The 23495-nt window shown below is 41.7% G+C and overlaps 1 protein-coding gene across 1 annotated transcript in view; it reads right to left on the reverse strand.

The window, feature by feature from the left end:
- LOC311099084 (ephrin type-B receptor 3-like) overlaps positions 1-23495 on the reverse strand; it is a gene marked incomplete at both ends in the record, with an annotated part of 49187 nt that overhangs the window by 21232 nt on the left and 4460 nt on the right. Inside the window, 3 exons of the mRNA XM_084139707.1 lie at positions 1007-1162; positions 5013-5685; positions 10974-11038. Coding sequence (XP_083995833.1) covers positions 1007-1162; positions 5013-5685; positions 10974-11038 — 894 coding nt within the window. The remainder of the gene's footprint in view (positions 1-1006; positions 1163-5012; positions 5686-10973; positions 11039-23495) is intronic.

The following is a 23495-nucleotide window of genomic DNA, read 5'->3' on the forward strand; positions in this document are numbered from 1 at the left end:
TAAATGATCTATTGCGCAGTGGTGGTGCATGATACTGTATACCTATGGGCCAGTGTTAATCAATAGAGACAAGTTCTTTAAATAAGAATGGTATGAAATCGGGATAAAGTGTGATAACTGCTACAGGGGACAACTGGAGCAGCAAGCAGAAGGTTTCTTTCATCCAGTTACAGAGGCTGATGGGGAACCTAACCCCAAGCCCTCTCAAAACAGATTCAGACAACACCTACTGCAGCAGCAGCACATGGCGAGGGAAAGTCGAGGCAAGGTAATGCTTTCAGGGTGTCTCAGTTCACGCAACTCAACCAACTCAGTTCAGCTCCTCTGCCTGTTCGCCCTAAGTGGAGTGTGTTTCCCCCCCATGCTCTGTCCTATCCAATTAGACTGACACAGTTTGGAGTGTGGCCTCATCTAATTGGGCACACAGTCTGAAATGCTGGGCTCCCACGCGAGCCCGGGCTGAGCTTTCTAGTACAATACACTCAACCCCTTGCAAAACATTGTCTTGCCAGGCCTGGCACAAGCTCTGACAGACTATAGGGGAAGTATGGTGTCCGAATGGTCTACGAGGATAGTGACACAGTCCGAATTGTCTCGACAAGGGGAGTCGGCAAGAGTCATAGCGGCTCAGTCACAGTTTATGTATGTTATGTGGGAGAAAAAAAGGCCTTTGGTGTTAGGCTATGTCACAATGTCAAAGCAGTGCATGTCTATCACACATCAATTTTGATATCTCTGAGAAACACTGTGATTTCTTTGAGAAAGGTGTCTGTGGAAACAACTGTAGATGCTCAAGTTAAAACTAAACTACCTTCACAGACACTTACACCATAGGGGCCAGTCCCTCAGACAAAGATTAAGCCTAGTTCTAGACTAAATAGCATGCTCAATGGAGAATCATCATTGAGCATGCACTTTAGTCCACGACTAGGTGTCCAGGAAACCGTCCCAATGAATTTCTACGGCCAATGACAACTGCTAATGAAAAACTGTGAGCTTGACTTACTGGTGCAGGCTGAGTCCAGAGGGTCACTGTCAGCACGGTAGAAGCCATTTTGGCATGGGCAGATGTTGGCCCCCCTGGAGCTTGTGCGACTGTTGGGGGGGCAGGGGTAACACGAGCCCTCCCCCTGCTTGTACTTGAATGACCCGGGGGTGCACGCTATATTGGAAAGACAAAAGCGAAAGGGACAGTCAGAACACCGTCAATGTCAATTAAGCACAACACCAAACCAAGGCCGGCCACATACTACAATCTCATTCCGGCTGGGGTCAAGTATGTTAGAAAGGCCTAACTATTGATATATTCCTAACTCTGCCTATTCCTTGATGATAGGCCCTGCTTTACTGAAGTTGTGAGACATTGCAAGCCAAGAAATTGCGAGATAAAGCATTCCATTTGCGAGATACAGCTTTTGATTGCCAATAGATAGGCCTAGTGCACGGCTCTGACTGTCTGCCTGGTGGCCGACCTGCCTATACTGTGCCCCTCCCCTCTTTCTCCCTCGCTATGAAAGATGTGAATGTTTGTGTTCTCAGAGGTACTGCAACTAATCAGTCTCCTCCGTTCCAAAAATACCAAATCTTAGGAGTCGATTTCTAGCGGATTCGAATCTTGACACTCAGAAATGGGAGTCGACACCAGGAGTCGACGTGCAAGGAGTCGATTCTTTTGGAGTCGACTCTCCACCACTACATCATTGCTGTTAACAGTTGGAAAAATGGCAGAGAAAGATAAGCGACAGCAGCGAAGTCCTATATGGCAATACTTTGAGAAGTTAAATGAGAAGGTGGTAAAATGCAACATTTGCAAGGTGGAATTGAGATACAGTAATGGTAGTACAGGTGCAATGCTTAACCATCTGAAATGGACGCACCGTGAGACCCAAACCGTTGCGGTCATATGCAATAGCAATAAGACCATATTCTGCATTTTGAATTCACATGGAATTTATTAACATTTCTTATTGTTTAATGGAAAACCAATAAAGAAATAGGCTGTTTAAACATAACGATTTTTTTTCTTCTCATTTGTCACATCCCCCTAGCTAGTCTGTTGAATACCTTCATACCATACCGTCACACTAGACTATCTCAGTCCGTGTGGTGGTTGAAATATGTGAGGAAGTCTTTATAAGGGGTACTTCTAGCTAGTCTCTGCAAATCCTTCATACCCTCTCATTTCCATCATAACATATGAGGGATTTCAATCTATCCCAGAGAGGACTATGGATGACAGGTATATTGAGCGCGAAAGATGAAGATGGACGGATTACAGTAGATTGCTCCGGTCTGGCTAACAAGGATGGAGGATACTATTGAAAGTAAGCATACATCTGAATCCATCACTCAGTGTCCATTTGTGGCTTAGAAGAACTCACTGCTTCGACACTTAATTCAAAAGGTGGGTCCGGACGCCTACAAAGCATGTTGATCATCAATCAATTGCAACTATAGAGATACTATTTTAGTTTTAGACTGGCACCATTTTGGGTAGCCCTTCTCTTTTTGGGGGCCTAACCTCTATCAATTCAATCTCCAACTTCATTGAGAAAAGTGTCAAGATAAACCAGATAAACCAACAAAGGTCTCAACATGAAATGGGGTTAAGATTTGTACTAAAAGTAGGGTTAAGGAGATTTACACTAAGAGGTTGTAAATACCACTTAGAAACTAGACATTCCTTTTACCTTTCTCACATTCTTTAAGTGTGGTGTAAAACCGTGGCTCTGGCTAACATCTGTCTTATCAGCATTAGGGCTCATAAAAACCTTGCTGGCGAGAGGGTGTGATTAACTAGTTGGGCAAAGTGGTTTTCCAGTTTGAACTTAAGCTAAGTCCTAATTCTCCGGAATGCCGCTTTGAGTGAAATTAGTGAACTTTAATGGTCCGCATTCTAGCTCAAAAAACATGCAATAAATAGCTTTAAGATAGAGTTAAGATAACATGAAAATTGTTTTTTGGCTCTCGTAACTCAACTAAGACCTCAGGCCCAGATACACTCTTGAAACAATCATCTGATTTCTGTTTGTCTTATTATACACTGTACCATTGTTTTCTTTTGTTTGTTTGTTTCTCGAGGACAGTCACCTGAATCCTCCGCTTTAATCCATTAACCTTGGAGGGCATGCCCATTTGTCTTTCCCTCTCTGATACCGGAAGGTTCTGTGGCCCTCACTGGCCTCTCCCTCTCCCCCCACCCTCTCTCTCTATCCACCCCACTCTCTCTGTCCCCACCCTCTCTTTCTCTCCCCACCTTCCCCCCCTCTATCTTTATCCCTCTTTCTCTCTCTCCTTCCCTCCCTCTCTACAACTCTCACCCCCCCCCCCCCCACCCACCCTCTCTTCCTTCCACCTTTCTCCCACTCTATCTCTAGACTGAGGTAACGTCTCTGTGTTAATAGTGAGCGATGCAGTGTTGGCTCACGGTGGTCTGAGCGGTGTTAATGAGTGCAACCGCCTGTAGATTAACTAACGGTGGGGAGACCATAGAGGAAATTACACTTCCTCCTCCTCGCCACCGCCAGCCTCTGCCACGCCTGAAGCCTCTGGAAAGCCTTTTATCAGGCGTCGACAACAGGCTTTTAACCTTGAGCCGCCAAATGGCCATAAATGAGCTCTCTGGCGCGTGTTATTCACCGTTCTTCGCCATTTCTCACGCCCAGGTGAAGAAAGAGACGAGGAAGTTTCTCTTTCTTTCTCTGACCGCTCCTCATTTTGGCTTGGGCATTGGGCAATTCACGGCTCTATCTCATTATCCTTCTCTCTCTCCCTATGTCTGTCTCTCGCTTTATCTCTCCTTCCCCCTCTCACAATATCTCTCTCTCCCCCTCACAATCTCTTTTTCCTTTACAATCTCTTTGTCTCTCCCTCACACAATATTCTCTCTCACAATCTCCCTCTCTCTCTCTCGCTCTCTCTCTCCCACTATCTTTATCCCTTTCACTATCTCATTCTCCCTCTCCATCCGATTCCCCCCTCTCTCAATATTTGTATGCTGCTGCTCTCTACAACAGCTCATTAATGCAAACTCTCCACCCTCCTTCACCCTTCATTCATGCGCCACACAATACATACAGAGGGTGGAGTAGACTGTGTGACTTGCATTGAGCATATAAACAGGCTTTAGTTAAGCATTATAAACAGGCTTTAGTTAAGCATTATAAACAGGCTTTAGTTAAGCATTATAAACAGGCTTTAGTTAAGCATTATAAACAGGCTTTAGTTAAGCATTATAACCAGGCTTTAGTTAAGCATTATAACCAGGCTTTAGTGAAGCATTATAAACAGGCTTTAGTTAAGCATTATAAACAGGCTTTAGTTAAGCATTATAAACCAGGCTTTAGTTAAGCATTATAAACCAGGCTTTAGTTAAGCATTATAAACCAGGCTTTAGTTAAGCATTATGAACCAGGCTTTAGTTAAGCATTATAAACAAGGCTTTAGTTAAGCATTATAAACCAGGCTTTAGTTAAGCATTAAAAACAGGCTTCAGTTAAGCATTATAAACCAGGCTTTAGTTAAGCATTAAAAACAGGCTTCAGTTAAGCATTATAAACAGGCTTTAGTTAAGCATTATAAACAGGCTTTAGTTAAGCATTATAAACAGGCTTTAGTTAAGCATTATAAACCAGGCTTTAGTTAAGCATTATAAACAGGCTTTAGTTAAGCATTATAAACAGGCTTCAGTTAAGCATTATAAACAGGCTTTAGTTAAGCATTATAAACAGGCTTTAGTTAAGCATTATAAACAGGCTTTAGTTAAGCATTATAAACAGGCTTTAGTTAAGCATTATAAACAGGCTTCAGTTAAGCATTATAAACCAGGCTTCAGTTAAGCATTATAAACCAGGCTTCAGTTAAGCATTATAAACCAGGCTTTAGTTAAGCATTATAAACAGGCTTTAGTTAAGCATTATAAACAGGCTTTAGTTAAGCATTATAACCAGGCTTCAGTTAAGCATTATAAACAGGCTTTGGTTAAAAGTCAAAACATGCGACTATAAACTCACCCTGGCACTGTGTGTCGGCCATGGCCGGCTCGAACCCCGGCATGCAGGTACAAGACCCCACGGGAACCATCCACTCCCCGTCCCCGTTGCAGTACAGCTTAAGAGGGACGGACAACTCCTGCGCGTTAGACACGCACGCCCCTGGGGCAATGACCAAGGAGGTGGCCTCGGCCCCTGTGGCCGTCTCGGGGAAGACGGCGAAGTTTGCGATGGTCGTCGAGCACTTCTTGAAGAAAACCCGCACGGATATCAACGACATACAAGCCCCCAGGTCCTGGAAGGCTAGGTAGAAGCCGGCCCTGGAACTAGGGCTGAAGCTTCGCACTTTGGTGTTGATCCTGCCTGCCTCGAGCAAAGAAAAACTCTCGTCAGGGGCGATAGTGTCAACTTTGACATAAGGGTTCTCCCTCCACAAGGGACTACTTTCCGTAGCGGTATCGCCATCGGACTCGTAGTAGAAGAGGTTAAAGGTCTCCTTGCAGGAGCCGGGGATGTTGGGAATACTGGCACAGTCACGGACGGAGAACTTGAGTTCCACGTAGACGCGCAGCACGCCCTTACGGGGGATGAAGTCCGTCCTCAGCCAGTTGTTCTGGTTGGGCTCACGCACATTGCACACCTGGTACGTCCTGATGGGACTCATGGAGTCGTCGTAGCCACTCACCTCCTCCCACTGCAGGAAAACAGACAAACAATGTTACTAGTGAAGAGAACTGTAGATATCATCAGACCTGGGTTCAAATAGTATTTATTTTATTTCAAATAGTTTAGCTGCGCTTGGTTGAGCTTGCTTGGGGCAATGGAACCCATGCAATAGTGCAAACCCCACCCATCTGGCACTCCAGGCAGGCTCTATCTAACACGCAACGTCTTTGAAAGAAAACAAATACTATTTGAACCTAGGTCTTCATATAATCATATTATCATTGCACAGAAAAGGTAGCAATCAGAATGTCATTCCTAGGAAATGTTGGTTCTCCAAATGCAACAGTAATTTAGTAAGTGCTGATATTGAAAGAGATTATGGGGCCTATTTTTAATGAGTTCTGCCATATCTGATCTCAAATCGTGTATAATGCAAACAGTGCATTATTTATTAAAGTGACAATTCAAATGCAATGTCATCTTGCTGGTTGCATCACGGAGGTGTTATGGTGTATACTGTAAAACCTCAATTAATAGCCTGGACGTTTATTTGCTTAAATCACTGAACACAACAGGCGCTTATTAGAGACAGGCTTCTATTTGAGCCAAGCGTCTATTTCCTTAATGCACACAGCTTTTGCTAATTTGAATAGTTAATTATTTAATTCTAGCATTCACTTCCAGCATTTTAATCAATTTCTTCATTTCCTTCACTAATGTGTTATCATTTAAACACTGTGTCACATTTATTTTGTCTTAGTATGCCTCTATTTCAACCCACAAAATGTTTTTCCTTCACAGAATAATTGTTCTCGTCTTTGACTATGCATTTACGTCAGTTCTTACTTATGCCACTAGAGGGCGATCATACGATTTCTGAGGGGGTGTACTCCCCGAAGTTGTTGACTGTTTTTGTGCTTGCCAGTTAGCTAGCAGTTCTCAGCTGTTAGCAACCAACGGCTAGCAGTTTCTTTCTGCCGATAAAAACTGATGATTGCCATACTGAATCGTTACTGAATTATTTAATGTAACAAATCAAACATTAAACCTCATAAACAATTCATGGTAATTCAAACAGCCGTTTATTTGCTGAAATGTGTGCCGTTGTTCGGCTATTAAAAGAGACAGGCGGCTATTTGAGACTTAGCGTTTAATTGAAGTTTACGGTACTTTAAGATTCAAGTGGTATATTTCAAGTGGAATATTTCCAAGCCTACTCTTCAAGCCGCAAGGAGTATTTTTGCATGCAATGAAAACTGGTCAGTATACCTCATTGAGTTGAGCAGTGAATGAATCATTTCACAGCACTTAGCTTCAACAACGGTCTAACGATGATATGGTTCTCTACAGTCAGCAAATAAACCATTTACACCAGTTCATATCACAGATATTCTACACCAAATACAGTGGGGAAAAAAAGTATTTAGTCAGCCACCAATTGTGCAAGTTCTCCCACTTAAAAAGATGAGAGAGGCCTGTAATTTTCATCATAGGTACACGTCAACTATGACAGACAAAATGAGAAAAAAAAAATCCAGAAAATCACATTGTAGGATTTTTTATGAATTTATTTGCAAATTATGGTGGAAAATAAGTATTTGGTCAATAACAAAAGTTTCTCAATACTTTGTTATATACCCTTTGTTGGCAATGACACAGGTCAAATGTTTTCTGTAAGTTTTCACAAGGTTTTCACACACCGTTGCTGGTATTTTGGCCCATTCCTCCATGCAGATCTCCTCTAGAGCAGTGATGTTTTGGGGCTGTCGCTGGGCAACACAGACTTTCAACTCCCTCCAAAGATTTTCTATGGGGTTGAGATCTGGAGACTCCAGGACCTTGAAATGCTTCTTACGAAGCCACTCCTTCATTGCCCGGGCGGTGTGTTTGGGATCATTGTCATGCTGAAAGACCCAGCCACGTTTCATCTTCAATGCCCTTGCTGATGGAAGGAGGTTTTCACTCAAAATCTCACGATACATGGCCCCATTCATTCTTTCCTTTACACGGATCAGTCGTCCTGGTCCCTTTGCAGAAAAACAGCCCCAAAGTATGATGTTTTCACTCCCATGCTTCACAGTAGGTATGGTGTTCTTTGGATGCAACTCAGCATTCTTTGTCCTCCAAACACGACGAGTTGAGTTTTTACCAAAAAGTTATATTTTGGTTTCATCTGACCATATGACATTCTCCCAATCCTCTTCTGGATGCACTCTAGCAAACTTCAGACGGGCCTGGACATGTACTGGCTTAAGCAGGGGGACACGTCTAGCACTGCAGGATTTGAGTCCCTGGCGGCGTAGTGTGTTACTGATGGTAGGCTTTGTTACTTTGGTCCCAGCTCTCTGCCGTTCATTCACTAGGTCCCCCCGTGTGGTTCTGGGATTTTTGCTCACCGTTCTTGTGATCATTTTGACCCCACGGGGTGAGATCTTGCGTGGAGCCCCAGATCGAGGGAGATTATCAGTGGTCTTGTATGTCTTCCATTTCCTAATAATTGCTCCCACAGTTGATTTCTTCAAACCAAGCTGCTTACCTATTGCAGATTCAGTCTTCCCAGCCTGGTGCAGGTCTACAATTTTGTTTCTGGTGTCCTTTGACAGCTCTTTGGTCTTGGCCATAGTGGAGTTTGGAGTGTGACTGTTTGAGGTTGTGGACAGGTGTCTTTTATACTGATAACAAGTTCAAACAGGTGCCATTAATACAGGTAACGAGTGGAGGACAGAGGAGCCTCTTAAAGAAGAAATTACAGGTCTGTGAGAGCCAGAAATCTTGCTTGTTTGTAGGTGACCAAATACTTATTTTCCACCATAATTTGCAAATAAATTCATAAAAAATCCTACAATGTGATTTTCTGGATTTTCTTTTCTCAATTTGTCTGTCATAGTTGACGTGTACCTATGATGAAAATTACAGGCCTCTCTCATCTTTTTAAGTGGGAGAACTTGCACAATTGGTGGCTGACTAAATACTTTTTTCCCCCACTGTATATTCTACATTATTACAATATAGGCATGACTACCTTTAGGAAATATTCAAAGAGCTATTTATTACAGGATTAAATCCATGATTAACCATGATCCATTATTAACTGGGTTATTAACATATTTTTGCCTAAGGAATAAATCATATTTTCCAAGAAGTGAATCTTTTGATTCTAACAACTCAACCTGAATAATTAATTTCCATTCTTAATGAGGGCTCCAAACACTGATCAACTCAACAAGAGGAACAAAATGCATAATTCAATATGGCAGAGCACGCACACATGCAATTTATTCCAAAAAGATGAGTCCAGGAGTCAACATCCTACACCATAAATCAAGTGCAACATATTGCTGCAATACCTCACAAATATGATAATTGCACCCGGACAGAACGTATGGGCTTGTCACACATTTTGAGAGGGACGCCTTGCCCTAATGACATATGACTTTCTTGGGATGCAAAGACATTCGGTGTGAGGCTGCAGAAAGGCTTGAAAAGGCTGGACTGCCGAAGAGTGTTGCCATGGTAACCCATCGTTTTCATTGACTGACATTGCGCTCACGTCCCAAAGACAAATTACACTGCCCGGGAGTTGGGAAGGTCTGTCAAGCTGTTAGCCTGGGGGTCAAATTTATGTTGTTTTACTTTCTCACTATTCCTATGGGGGATATGATCAGCTGAAACATGTATTCCCAGCTGTAATTTGCCTATTGGCTTCTTCCACTTTAAGAGACATATTTCCGAATTCTTCAGCTAGTGTTTCTTGCAGCCGTGTTTGTTGCCGTTTTGGGTCTGTGTACCCAATATGAGTATGCGGCAGAGTTGAGTATTTTTTGACTATTTTGGAGATGTACACTACCGTTCAAATGTTAGGGGTCACTTAGAAATGTCCTTGTTTTCGAAAGAAAAGCAATTTTTTTGTCCATTAAAAAACATCAAATTGATCAGAAATACAGTGTAGACATTGTTAATGTTGTAAATGGCCATTGTAGCTGGAAACGTCTGATTTTTATGGAATATCTACGTAGGCGTACAGAGGCCCATTATCAGCAACCATCAGTCCTGTGTTCCAATGGCACGTTGTGTTTACTAATCCAAGTTTATAATTTTAAAAGGCTAATTGATCATTAGAAAACCCTTTTACAATTATGTTAGCACAGCTGAAAACTGTTGTGCTGATTAAAGAAGCAATAAAACTGGCCTTCTTGAGACTAGTTGAGTATCTGTAGCATCAGCAATTGTGGGTTCGATTACAGGCTCAAAATGGCCAGAAACAAATAACTTTTTTCTGAAACTCGTCAGTCTATTCTTGTTCTGAGAAATGAAGGCTATTCCATGCGAGAAATTGCCAAGAAACTGAAGATCTTGTACAACGCTGTGTACTACTCCCTTCACAGAACAGCGCAAACTGGATCTAACCAAAATAGAAAGAGGAGTGGGAGGCCCCGGTGCACAACTGAGCAAGAGGACAAATACATTAAAGTGTCTAGTTTGAGAAACAGGCGCTGCACAGGTCCTCGACTGGCAGCTTCATTAAATAGTACCCGCAAAACACCAGTCTCAACATCAACAGTGAAGAGGCGACTCCGGGATGCTGACCTTCTAGGCAGAGTTGCAAAGAAAAAGCCATATCTCAGACTGCCCATCTTAATATGTGGTCCTCTGTAGCTCAGCTGGTAGAGCACGGCGCTTGTAACGCCAAGGTAGTGGGTTCAATCCCCGGAACCACCCATGCACAAAAAAAAATGTATGCACGCATGACTGTAAGTCGCTTTGGATAAAAGCGTCTGCTAAATGGCATATTATTATTATTATTATTATTATAATATTTTCTTTTTTATTGTCTGAGATATGGCTCCCACTCCTCTTTCTATTCTGGTTAGAGCCAGTTTGCGCTGTTCTGTGAAGGGAGTAGTACACAGCGTTGTACGAGATCCATAAAAAAAACAGCCGTTTCCAGCTACAATAGCCATTTACAACATTAACAATGTCTACACTGTATTTCTGATCAATTTGATGTTATTTTAATGGACAAAAAATGTCTATGTGACCCCAAACTTTTGAACGGTAGTGTATGTTTTGGGGCTTTTTGGGAGATTTGTGTTTTGGACTATTATGGAGGTTTGGGGATACTCAGTTAAGAGAAACTTTGCTTAAATGTCAAACTTAAAGGTGTATGTTTCTCATTTGTCTTTAGCAATAAAGAAAATAGAAGAAACTTCACAAAGCGAGGTATAAAACAGTGGGAGGTGTGTCGTTTAAGTCAAGGGGAGCTCTATTAAGTAGCAAATGGAACATATGCTGTGGAACAACACAACACACACTCACTCCACTCTCTGGAAATGTGGTCCAGGCCAGTTCTGTGGTCGCCCACTTGCTGTCCATTAGTGTTTCTGTAAATCAAGAATAGAAGAGTTAGTTAAACCAAGAAGCTATTGTAACAAACAATAACTCAGGGTTTCCCAAACTCGGTCCTCGGGGCCCCAAGGGGTGACGTTTTGGTTTTAGCCCTAGCACTACACAGCTGATTCAAATAATCAACTAATCATCAAGTTTTTATCATTTGAATCAGCTGTGTACTGTTAGGGCAAAAACCAAAACGTGCACCCCTTGGGGTCCCGAGGACTGAGTTTTGGAAACGCTGCAATAACTATTAAGTGGTGGTTGGAAATAAAATTATAGTCCAAAAAGCAGAAGTCTATTATTTACCTAATTTATATTTTTTTGTCTATTCTTCTCATAAGATGACAGTAAGTCTATCGGCATCAATTCCACACAGATACATACAAAACTGGGTAGACAGAAAGTCTGTCATGAGAAAACCGTTAAATCCTCATAAAGCTCTATGAAATAAAAATATGCCTTTGATATCACTGAACATTTTGAAATTTGAGAAAATGTCCTATCCTCTAGGAAGGAGAAATCATCTCGATCGAATTTCAAAGCTTTATTACTAAGTGATATCACAATCAATCACAAAGCACTACTGGGCCCAGCCATAGTGGATTCCCCAGAGTACTGACCTCGTATTATGGAGCTAATAGTGAGAGAGTCAGGAGAAAACAAATCGAAGGATGAGGAGGTTAAACAAATAAAGGAACGAAAGAGAGTAAAGAAGAGGATCAATAGACATCGTTGTCACCTGTCAGTTTGTATGATGGTTGACTGAGGTCATCAAAACACACTAAAGGCTTGAACAAGGTTATCTTCTTGTTGTTTACTCAAATGCACCTCCAATTTACAGTTGTGTCGATTACTTTAAATAGAAGCTCAAGCATAAGGACTATCAGGGTTGGGTAGGTTACTTTCTAAATGCAATCCATTACAGTTACTGGTTACCTGTCCAAAATTGTAATCAGTAATGTCACTTTTGGATTACCCAAACTCAGTAACGTAATCTGTATCATAGTGGTCTCTGACAAATTTAAACTTGCACCTTTTTTCAATGCTGAATTGAATGTCATTGAGAAAACAGAAAGGTGTCAATTTATTTTTTGAATTTAAAAGTAATCCATCATCTAGTTTTCAAAAGTATCTGTAATCTGATTAGAATATTTTTGCTGGTAACATAATTGATTACAGTTAGTTTTTTTTGTAATGAGTTACTCCCCAACCCTGAGGACTAGCTTCCTTATTATCATAGTTTGGATCTACAGTGAGGGAAAAAAGTATTTGATCCCCTGCTGATTTTGTACATTTGCCCACTGACAAAGACATGATCAGTCTATAATTTTAATGGTAGGTTTATTTCAACAGTGGGAGACAGAATAACAACAACAAAATCCAGAAAAACGCATGTCAAAATATTTATAAATTGATTTGCATTTTAATGAGGGAAATAAGTATTTGACCCCTCTGCAAAACATGACTTAGTACTTGGTGGCAAAACCCTTGTTGGCAATCACAGAGGTCAGACGTTTCTTGTAGTTGGCCACCAGGTTTGCACACATCTCAGGAGTGATTTTGTTCCACTCCTCTTTGCAGATCTTCTCCAAGTCATTAAGGTTTTGAGGCTGACGTTTGGCAACTCAAACCTTCAGCTCCCTCCACAGATTTTCTATGGGATTAAGGTCTGGAGACTGGCTAGGCCACTCCAGGACCTTAATGTGCTTCTTCTTGAGTCACTCCTTTGTTGCCTTGGCTGTGTGTTTTGGGTCATTGTCATGCTGGAATACCCATCCACGACCCATTTTCAATGCCCTGGCTGAGGGAAGGAGGTTCTCACCCAAGATTTGACGGTACATGGCCCCGTCCATCATCCCTTTGATGCGGTGAAGTTGTCCTGTCCCCTTAGAAGAAAAACACCCCCAAAGCATAATGTTTCCACCTCCATGTTTGACGGTGGGGATGGTGTTCTTCGGGTCATAGGCAGCATTCCTCCTTCTCCAAACACGGCGAGTTGAGTTGATGCCAAAGAGCTCGATTTTGATCTCATCTGACCACAACACTTTCACCCAGTTCTCCTCTGAATCATTCAGATGTTCATTGGTAAACTTCAGACGGCCCTGTATATGTGCTTTCTTGAGCAGGGGGACATTGCGGGTGCTGCAGGATAACATGTACTGTGTTAACAATTGTTTTCTTGGTGACTATGGTCCCAGCTGCCTTGAGATCATTGACAAGATCCTCCCGTGTAGTTCTGGGCTGATTCCTCACCGTTCTCATGATCATTGCAACTCCACGAGGTGAGATCTTGCATGGAGCCCCAGGCCGAGGGAGATTGACAGTTCTTTTGTGTTTCTTCCATTTGCGAACAATCGCACCTACTGTTGTCACCTTCTCACCAAACTGCTTGGCGATGGTCTTATAGCCCATTCCAGCCTTGTGTAGGTCTACAATCTTGTCCCTGACATCCTTGGAGAGCTCTTTGGTCTTGGCCATGGTGGAGAGTTTGGAATCTGATTGATTGATTGCTTCTGTGGACAGGTGTCTTTTATACAGGTAACAAGCTGAGATTAGGAGCACTCCCTTTAAGAGTGTGCTCCTAATCTCAGCTCGTTACCTGTATTAAAGACACCTGGGAGCCAGAAATCTTTCTGATTGAGAGGGGGTCAAATACTTATTTCCCTCATTAAAATGCAAATCAATTTATAACATTTCTGACATGCGTTTTTCTGGATTTTTGTTGTTGTTATTCTGTCTCTCACTGTTCAAATAAACCTACCATTAAAGTTATTGTCACGATCGTTTATGAACGGGACGGACCAAGGCGCAGTGTGATAAGCATACATGTTTATTTAAACGAATGAACACGCGACAAAACAACAAACGAAACGTGAAGTCCAAGGTAACACACAAACATACCTTACACGGAACAAGATCCCACAACTAACTAATGCCAAAAGGCTGCCTAAGTATGGTCCCCAATCAGAGACAACGAGCTACAGCTGCCTCTGATTGGGAACCACCCCGGCCAACATAGATCTACACATTCTAAATCTAAAACATAGAAAATCCAACATAGAACATAACCACAATGAATATACACAACAAGGAAAACCACACCCTGACTCAACAAATAAACGTCCCCTGAGTCAGGGCGTGACAGTTATAGGCTGATCATTTATTTGTCAGTGGGCAAACGTACAAAATCAGCAGGGGATCAAATACTTTTTTCCCTCACTGTAGACTAGCTAAAGGTTATCTTGTTTCTCATACCCTTTACAGACAGACTTTACGGTATGTTGCCTGCTAATAAAATCTGCCAATGTTTTTTGGAACCCAATTCATACAGTCACGTTTTTACCACATTCTTGCCGGGATAAGCCTTTTATATCTCCAGTGCACATGCCGGCAAGTTTAGGAGTGGGAGTAGACGTGGGCCGATAAATCCATTGAATATACACCATCACAAAGAAAAACATGATTAATTAGTTTTAGGCAGGTCCTAAGAAACAGTATAAGACTAATATAATGTAATTTCAAAAGAATAGAATGGCATATTGAGATTAATTATGTTACTGGTCTGTGCAGCCTATATGGTACATGGCTGTGCCATGCACATGAAATCAATAGTTATTTTGTTCATTAAACAACACATTTAGGCTGATCTCAGTCAACACACATATTGTATAGTAGGCTAAGTAAGAATATAATTAAATATAACAGAATAAAATACAAGGCAAGCCCATGCTTTTTTGATCCACGTTTCATCTCTTTCCTACCCTCACTCCGCTTTGTTAGGGAGCAGGCGTAGGGTCTTACATTGAGAGTATCTTCATCATGATACTGAGAGAAAATAATAGCAAATCTATATTTTCAAAAGCATATTTCACAACCTCCGTGGGCTTTAGGAGTTGCCTATACGCGATCGAGCAAAAATAATAGGCCTACACTTGATTTAGGCTAAATTATTGCATGCTAAATGTTTCTAATCAGTGACAGATGAGCTACCACCTCTACCCAGACAGAGAATTAACCAAATACAGTGAGGGAAAAAACTATTTGATCCCCTGCTGATTTTGTACGTTTGCCCACTGACAAAGAAATAATCAGTCTATAATTTTAATGGTAGGTTTATTTGAACAGTGAGAGACAGAATAACAACAAAAGAATCCAGAAAAACACATGTCAGAAATGTTAGAAATTGATTTGCATTTTAATGAGGGAAATAAGTATTTGACCCCTCTGCAAAACATGACTTAGTACTTGGTGGCAAAACCCTTGTTGGCAATCACAGAGGTCAGACGTTTCTTGTAGTTGGCCACCAGGTTTGCACACATCTCAGGAGGGATTTTGTCCCACTCGTCTTTGCAGATCTTCTCCAAGTCATTAAGGTTTCGAGGCTGATGTTTGGCAACTCGAACCTTCAGCTCCTTCCACAGATTTTCTATGGGATTAAGGTCTGGAAACTGGCTAGGCCACTCCAGGACCTTAATGTGCTTCTTCTTGAGCCACTCCTTTGTTTCCTTGGCCGTGTGTTTTGGGTCATTGTCATGCTGGATTACCCATCCACGACCCATTTTCAATGCCCTGGCTGAGGGAAGGAGGTTCTCACCCAAGATTTGACGGTACATGGCCCCGTCCATCGTCCCTTTGATGCGGTGAAGTTGTCCTGTCCCCTTAGCAGAAAAACACCCCCAAAGCATAATGTATCCACCTCCATGTTTGACGGTGGGGATGGTGGTCTTGGGGTCATAGGCAGCATTCCTCCTCCTCCAAACACGGCGAGTTGAGTTGATGCCAAACAGCTCGATTTTGGTCTCATCTGACCACAACACTTTCACCCAGTTCTCCTCTGAATCATTCAGATGTTCATTGGCAAACTTCAGACGGGCATGTATATGTGCTTTCTTGAGCAGGGGGACCTTGCGGGCGCTGCAGGATTTCAGTCCTTCGCGGCGTAGTGTGTTACCAATTGTTTTGTTTTCTTGGTGACTATGGTCCCAGCTGCCTTGAGATCATTGACAAGATCCTCCCGTGTAGTTCTGGGCTGATTCCTCGCCGTTCTCATGATCATTGCAACTCCACGAGGTGAGATCTTGCATGGAGCTACAGGCCGAGGGAGATTGACAGTTATTTTGTGTTTCTTCCATTTGCAAATAATCGCACCAACTGTTGTCACCTTCTCGCCAAGCTGCTTGGTGATGGTCTTGTAGCCCATTCCAGCCTTGTGTAGGTCTACAATCTTGTCCCTGACATCCTTGGAGAGCTCTTTGGTCTTGGCCATGGTGGAGAGTTTGGAATCTGATTGATTGCTTCTGTGGACAGGTGTCTTTTATACAGGTAACAAGCTGAGATTAGGAGCACTCCCTTTAAGAGTGTGCTCCTAATCTCAGCTCGTTACCTGTATAAAAGACACCTGGGAGCCAGAAATCTTTCTGATTGAGAGGGGGTCAAATACTTATTTCCCTCATTAAAATGCAAATCAATTTATAACATTTTTGACATGCGTTTTTCTGGATTTTGTTGTTGTTATTCTGTCTCTCACTGTTCAAATAAACCTACTATTAAAATTATAGACTGATCATTTCTTTGTCAGTGGGCAAACGTACAAAATCAGCAGGGGATCAAATACTTTTTTCCCTCACTGTATACAGATGGTGATTCAGTGAAACAAAATCATATTGATTGATTAAGACAAGTCACAGGCGACTAAAGAGCAAAATAATCCACTTGCTAAGCTACAGAGTGACCATCGGGTTCTTGGTCACCTCCCTGACCAAGGCGCTTCTCCCCCGATTGCTCAGTTTGGACGGGCGGCCAGCTCTAGTCTTGGTGGTTCAAAACTTCTTCCATTTAAGAATGATGGAGGCCACTGTGTTCGTGGGTACCTTCAATGCTGCAGAAATGTTTTGGTACCCTTCCCCAGATCTGTGCCTCGACACAATCCTGTCTCGGAGCTCTACGGACAATTCATTCGACCTCATGGCTTGGTTTTTGCTCTGACATGCACTGTCAACTGTGGGACCTTAAATAGACAGGTGTGTGCCTTTCCAAATCATGTCCAATCGATTGAATTTACCACAGGTGGACTCCAATCAAGTTGTAGAAACATCTCAAGGATGTTCAATGGAAACAGGATGCACCTGAGCTCAATTTCGAGTCTCATAGCAAAGGGTCTGAAAACTTACAGTTGAAGTCGGAAGTTTACATACACCTTAGCCAAATACATTTAAACTCAGTTTTTCACAATTCCTGACATTTAATCCTGGTAAAAATTCCCTGTCTTAGGTCAGTTAGGATCACCACTTTGTTTTAAGAATGTGAAATGTCAGAATAATAGTAGAGAGAATGATTTATTTCAGCTTTTATTTCTTTCATCATATTCCCAGTGGGTCAGAAGTTTACATACACTCAATTAGTATTTGGTAGCATTGCCTTTAAATTGTTTAACTTGGGTCAAACGTTTCGGGTAGCCTTCCACAAGCTTCCCACAATAAGTTGGGTGAATTCTGGCCCATTCCTCCTGACAGAGCTGGTGTAACTGAGTCAGGTTTGTAGGCCTCCTTGCTCGCACACACTTTTTCAGTTCTGCCGACAAATTTTCTATAGGATTGATGTCAGGGCTTTGTGATGGCCACTCCAATACCTTGACTTTGTTGTCCTTAAGCCATTTTGCCACAACTTTGGAAGTATGCTTGGGGTCATTGTCCATTTGGAAGACCCATTTGCGACCAAGCTTTAACTTCCTGACTGATGTCTAGAGATGTTGCTTCAATATATGCACATAATTTTCCTTCCTCATGATGCGATCTATTTTGTGAAGTGCACCAGTCCCTCCTGCAGCAAAGCACCCCCACAGCATGATGCTGCCACCCCCGTGCTTCACGGTTGGGATGGTGTTCTTCGGCTTGCAAGCCACCCCCTTTTTCTTCCAAACATAACGATGGTCATTATGGCCAAACAGTTCTGTTTTTGTTTCATCAGACCAGAGGACATTTCTCCAAAAAGTACGATCTTTCTCCCCATGTGCAGTTGCAAACCGTAGTGGCAGTTTTGGAGCAGTGGCTTCTTCCTTGCTGAGCGGCCTTTCAAGTTATGTCGATATGGGACTCGTTTTACTGTGGATATAGATACTTTTGTACCTGTTTCCTCCAGTATCTTCACAAGGTCCTTTGCTGTTGTTCTGGGATTGATTTGCACATTTCGCACCAAAGTACATTAATCTCTAGGAGACAGAACGCATCTCCTTCCTGAGCGGTATGACGGCTGCGTGGTCCCATGGTGTTTATACTTGTGTACTATTGTTTGTACAGATGAACGTGGTACCTTCAGGTGTTTGGAAATTGCTCCCAAGGATGAACCAGACTTGTGGAGGTCTACAAAAATGTTTCTGAGGTCTTGGCTGATTTCTTTTGATTTTCCCATGATGTCAAGCAAAGAGGTATTGAGTTTGAAGGTAAGCCTTGAAATACATCCACAGGTACACCTCCAATTGACTCTGGAATTTTCCAAGCTGTTTAAAGGCACAGTCAACTTGGTGTATGTAAACTTCTGACCCACTGGAATTGTGATACAGTGAATTATAAGTGAAATAATCTGTCTGTTAACAAGTGTTGGAAAAATTACTTGTGTCATGCACAAAGTAGATGTCTTAACCGACTTGCCAAAACTATAGTTTGTTAACAAGAAATGTGTGGAGTGGTTGAAAAACAAGTTTTAATGACTCCAACCTAAGTGTATGTAAACTTCCGACTTCAACTGTATGTAAGTAAGTTATTTCTGGTTTTTATTTTGTCTAAATTTGCCAAAATGTCTAAAAACCTGTTTTCGCTTTGTCATTATGGGGTATTGTGTTAAGATTGATGAGGGGAAAAAATATTTAAATTCATTTTAGACTACGGTTCTAATGTAACAAAATGTGGAAAAAGTCAAGGGGTCTGAATACTTTCCGAATGCACTGTATGTGTGTTTGATTTCTCCTGGTTGACAACGAGGATAATGTAGTAATGCTACAGTCGTACAGCTATGGATACTGCACTACACGTTATTAAATAACCAGAGATGCCAGCTGCAAGAGCTTGAATAAAAGAAGATTTGAAATAAATGCCATTAACAATTCATCATTCATGAGACAGTGAGAACACTGACAAGCTGTCTTCACATTCAACATCTAAGGATCCAGGTTGTTTCTTGGATGTTAGATCCAATGCTCTGTGTGCCTTGAGGCAACGTAAACTCTACTCCAACTGAACTCTCCATAGACCTTAGTAAGGCTCACTATTACTTAACAGTTCCACGCACTAACACACATAACATTAGTGTAGATTAGAGGTCCTGTATCCACAGGTTTAACACATGAGTTCAATTCAGATTGAGAAGAATTTACTGTAGGTCCAATACTAATTCAAACATGATTTAGAAGCAATTTAAGTATGTTGTTTTTGACAGAAACCTGAAAGCCGGACACAGCTTTTGATTGAATAGCGTCCCAAATGTACAGCTCTCTACCTACTCGTTTGCCCTTCATTTAAAAGTCCCCCCCACCCCCCCCCCCCCCCCCCATAAAACTAGCAGTGGTGATGCCTCCCCCAGAGCAAAAAAACTGTGCTCAAACGGGAACTTGTTGTCCTTACAGCATCTCATTCACCGCCCATGGTGTATTCTGTTTTTGATCACTGGAGCAAACATGCTCAATGCTGCTATGGGAGCACACATGCTAATGTTTAATTTCACACTCACATCCACAAGCAGATGAAATATTTAAAGGCGTAACATCTCTCCACTGATTTTGTGCATGATCAGATACATACAACAAATGGGTATTTTGACTGTAAACAGCAAATTCGTAGTGGCAAATTCAGAGTGCTTATGCCTGCTGTATGACTATTTCGTTAACTAGTTTGCGTGTGAGTCTCCATACACAATTACAAGATTCTGCGATGTTATGTTTGACGCTTGATGAACCTCTTTAATCAACTCAAGCTGACCTAATTCAACTTTCTCCTTCAGGCTATTTGCATCTGCGCATATGGTTCAATTCAGAATTATGTGTATTTACTGTATGCTCTAGTGATAAATAAAGCGTGCGCGAATATGGAGATGTTCTTCCGTAGTCATAGGTGCGGAGATTATTGGATATTAGTGTTCTTCTGCAGCCATGCATACCTAGTGAGCTATTTCTATAGGATGTTAAGGTTTTCTGCGCAATTATGTAATTGTAATTGCAATTACGTTCCAATACCAGTACAATAATGTATGCATTCACTAACTATAAGTCGCTCTGGATAAGAGCGTCTGCTAAATGACTCAAATGTAAATGTGACTCTGAAAATAGCACAAGTACACAACATTACTGTTAAAGGGGTTAGTTATAAAGAAGATGACAGGGTCAGTGAGTCACATTTCCATTGTATGGGTGACTAGGAGGCCAGAGCTTATGTCACCAGCTATACTCATGGACAGACCCATGGATACAGTTGGACATTGCAGTCAAATCCACAAAACAAATCAAAATTCAACTGACATACTGGTATTACAAAATAAATATCCTAATGGAAACCAATGCGAAACTGCTAATTCAAGACTATTGGAATTAACTAAACGGCACTAAACTTCACTCAAATTTAATTGGATTAATTCTACGGACAAAAAAACTAGACAAAAGAAAAGTAATGGAAACCAATAGGCAACTGCCAATTCAAGAACCAAATTCCAATTCATCTCTTGGAATCCACCATACTGACAACAAGGCATCGACCCCAACAACCCTAAAACCCATAATACACTTTAACTACTCTAACCTCCACCCATCCTCAGAGGACAGACATTAGTTAACAACCCAGTGTTGAGTAACTGAAGTTGTTGGTCGGGGGAAAACTGGCTGATCATCAAGCTCTGTGAGACCAGCTAGGGAGGCTGCCGCTGCATTGATTTAGATGCTGACACCATAATTGATGAGGGAAAACACTGGCTGGGGTCCAAGAGAAGCACATTTTACTCAGAGAAGGAAAGGCAGGCAGGGAAGGAGGCTGAATTTGGAGATAAATATATAAAGGAGCTGGTATAGCCTAAATGAAGTTGCCTTGGTTTAGGTTAGCTGGGCACTTTGCTTCTTGAAAGTCCAATATCTTGAGTGGATTTTTCCTTTAAGTATGGTACATGGGATACTTCCACATGGACCATACCATTACAACCTATCACAAAGTATTGGCATAAAAACCATATTCAGGAAATCGGATTGATAATTCATAAATACACTTACTTCAATTAAAAGTGTAGGACCCTGCATGAAGCAGAAATAAACCCAGGGACATGTATCTCTCCATGGGATTTGGCCAGCTTGGCATAACCCAACACACAGGATAATGCCGTGTTCATGTGCTAGTCGGAACCAGGAAACTCTGAAATTTCCACAGTAGTTGGACAAGGCACGTGTATAAATACAACCAGTTAGCAAGTCGGACATTTCGGAGTTTCCTAGTTCCGACTAGCACGTGAACACAGCACAAACTGCGGAACTGGTTTGCCAACCCTCCTGATGTAGCAGGAATAAACAGCTCACTTCTTCAATCAACGAGGATTAAGTTTGTAACATATATTTCTGTAGAAATAGTGATCTCAATACCATTCCAATGTGCACTTTGGAAGGCAAATTTAATACACAAAAAGATATGATTGAAAGAGTAAAATTGCCAGCATGATAAACAAAGGATTTGCGCGCGCCAAACCCAATTGAATTGCCGACATCTGACCAAACTTTTAACATGTCTTTCTCTCTTTACAGGCTACATCAGCAGCACCGAAGGAAATGGCATCACACACATACTATTCAATAAATGAATGTGCATTCTCATTAACCGTTTCAATGTCTGGTTAATTAATATGTAAAGTCAAAATACAGGCACAGATTGACACAAACTCTGTGACAATGACCATAGGAGTTGTCTGTCAAGACAGCACAAACAGATCTAGGATCAGGCTACTGTAGAACTAGCTCCACTGGGAAACATAGCAAAACGTTTTCTGATTAATCAGACTGTAATACACAATTTAATTGGTATATTCAGCCTGAAACATTGGAGTGCAAAATTGTGTAAATGTTCCTTAAAAGCCAATATGTTGAATACATTTTAACTTAATCTACCAGTTGTCTGGACGGTTTGTCCTTCAGGTGCTCAAAAGTTTAGACAAAATATCCACAGGAAACTTTTTAGAGAGCCAGTAGGTATATGGTTCTGTCAGCTTGTATTTTGAATCTCTTGACGCATTCCGCACGTGATGCACACTACGTAAACAATAGCCGAACGTAACCGAAAGTTGCCGACCGAAGCGCGTTCCCTCGCAATCAGCTGGAAGTGCAAATTAAACGTCCTGCACATCACCTGTTCTGTGAGCTGTGACAGCTTATTTAATAGCTCTATGGGGTGTTGTGAGGGAATGGGGAGAAGGCACTCGGAGTTAAACAAATGGGGCCAAGAAATGTGAATTGTTTCGCACTCAAGAAAAGGGCGCCATTGAAAGGAGTGATTACTTGGGTAGCAGTAAATGTAAAAGTTGACCAACTGAAGAGGAAGATTCCCGGTGTTTGTGATGCTAGTCGTTTGGTGAGACGCAAACAGGGTGGCGAGAGTGGGGAAACAGAGTCATTGTCTGTTCTTTTGAGTTTTGAAGTTGAGTCTTTGCCCGACAAAGTGAAGTTAGGATATATAAGTTATCCTGTACGAGCTTATGTGCCGAATACCTTACGGTGTTACAGGTGTCAAACTTATGGGCATGTGGCAGCAGTGTGTAGGAGGGAGGTTCCAAGGTGTGAGAACCAAGGAGTGGTGAGAGTAGTAGATCTGTCCCAGTACAGAGGGATAGGCCAACAAGTGATATATGTTTCAGTAAGATTGGATTTTTAGCATTTATAGCAATGGTTATTAATTGTACTGCAGGGATGGAACGTAAGTCAAATTTTTTTTTGGGTTGTGGTGGCAGCTGCAGAGAGGTATTTGGGTGTCCGAGACTTGACATCAGAAGAGTTACAGGGTATGTTAAGTGGTGATTGCCCGTCCTTTCAGGTTGAGGGCATGAGGTAGGAATAAATAGATTTAAATAGTGGAGTAGGGTGGTATTAATTTTATTTTATTAATTTTTTGAATTTGTGAGTGTAGTGTTAGATGGTAGGGTATTTCTTTATTTTATTTTTATTGTATTTTTCAAGCAAAATATAAGGGAGTTGTACTCCAGTCTAGTAGGTGGCGGTTATGCAACATATTGGACGCCAACCGCCATTAAACCTCTTCGAAGAAGAAGAAGGTGAGGGAATGGACTTTTATTGTGAAATTTGCCACTGCCAGCTGAATACAAGGGAACGTAATTCGGTCGACAACAATCGGTCTGTGGTTCGGTTAAGCTCAGCTATTGTTTACATATTGTGCAAGTGTTTATGTTGCGTGCGTCAGTAGTTCGAAAATACACAAC

This window comes from Coregonus lavaretus (genome assembly GCF_964263955.1).
Source record: "Coregonus lavaretus genome assembly, chromosome: 23".
Lineage (NCBI taxonomy): Eukaryota > Metazoa > Chordata > Actinopteri > Salmoniformes > Salmonidae > Coregonus > Coregonus lavaretus.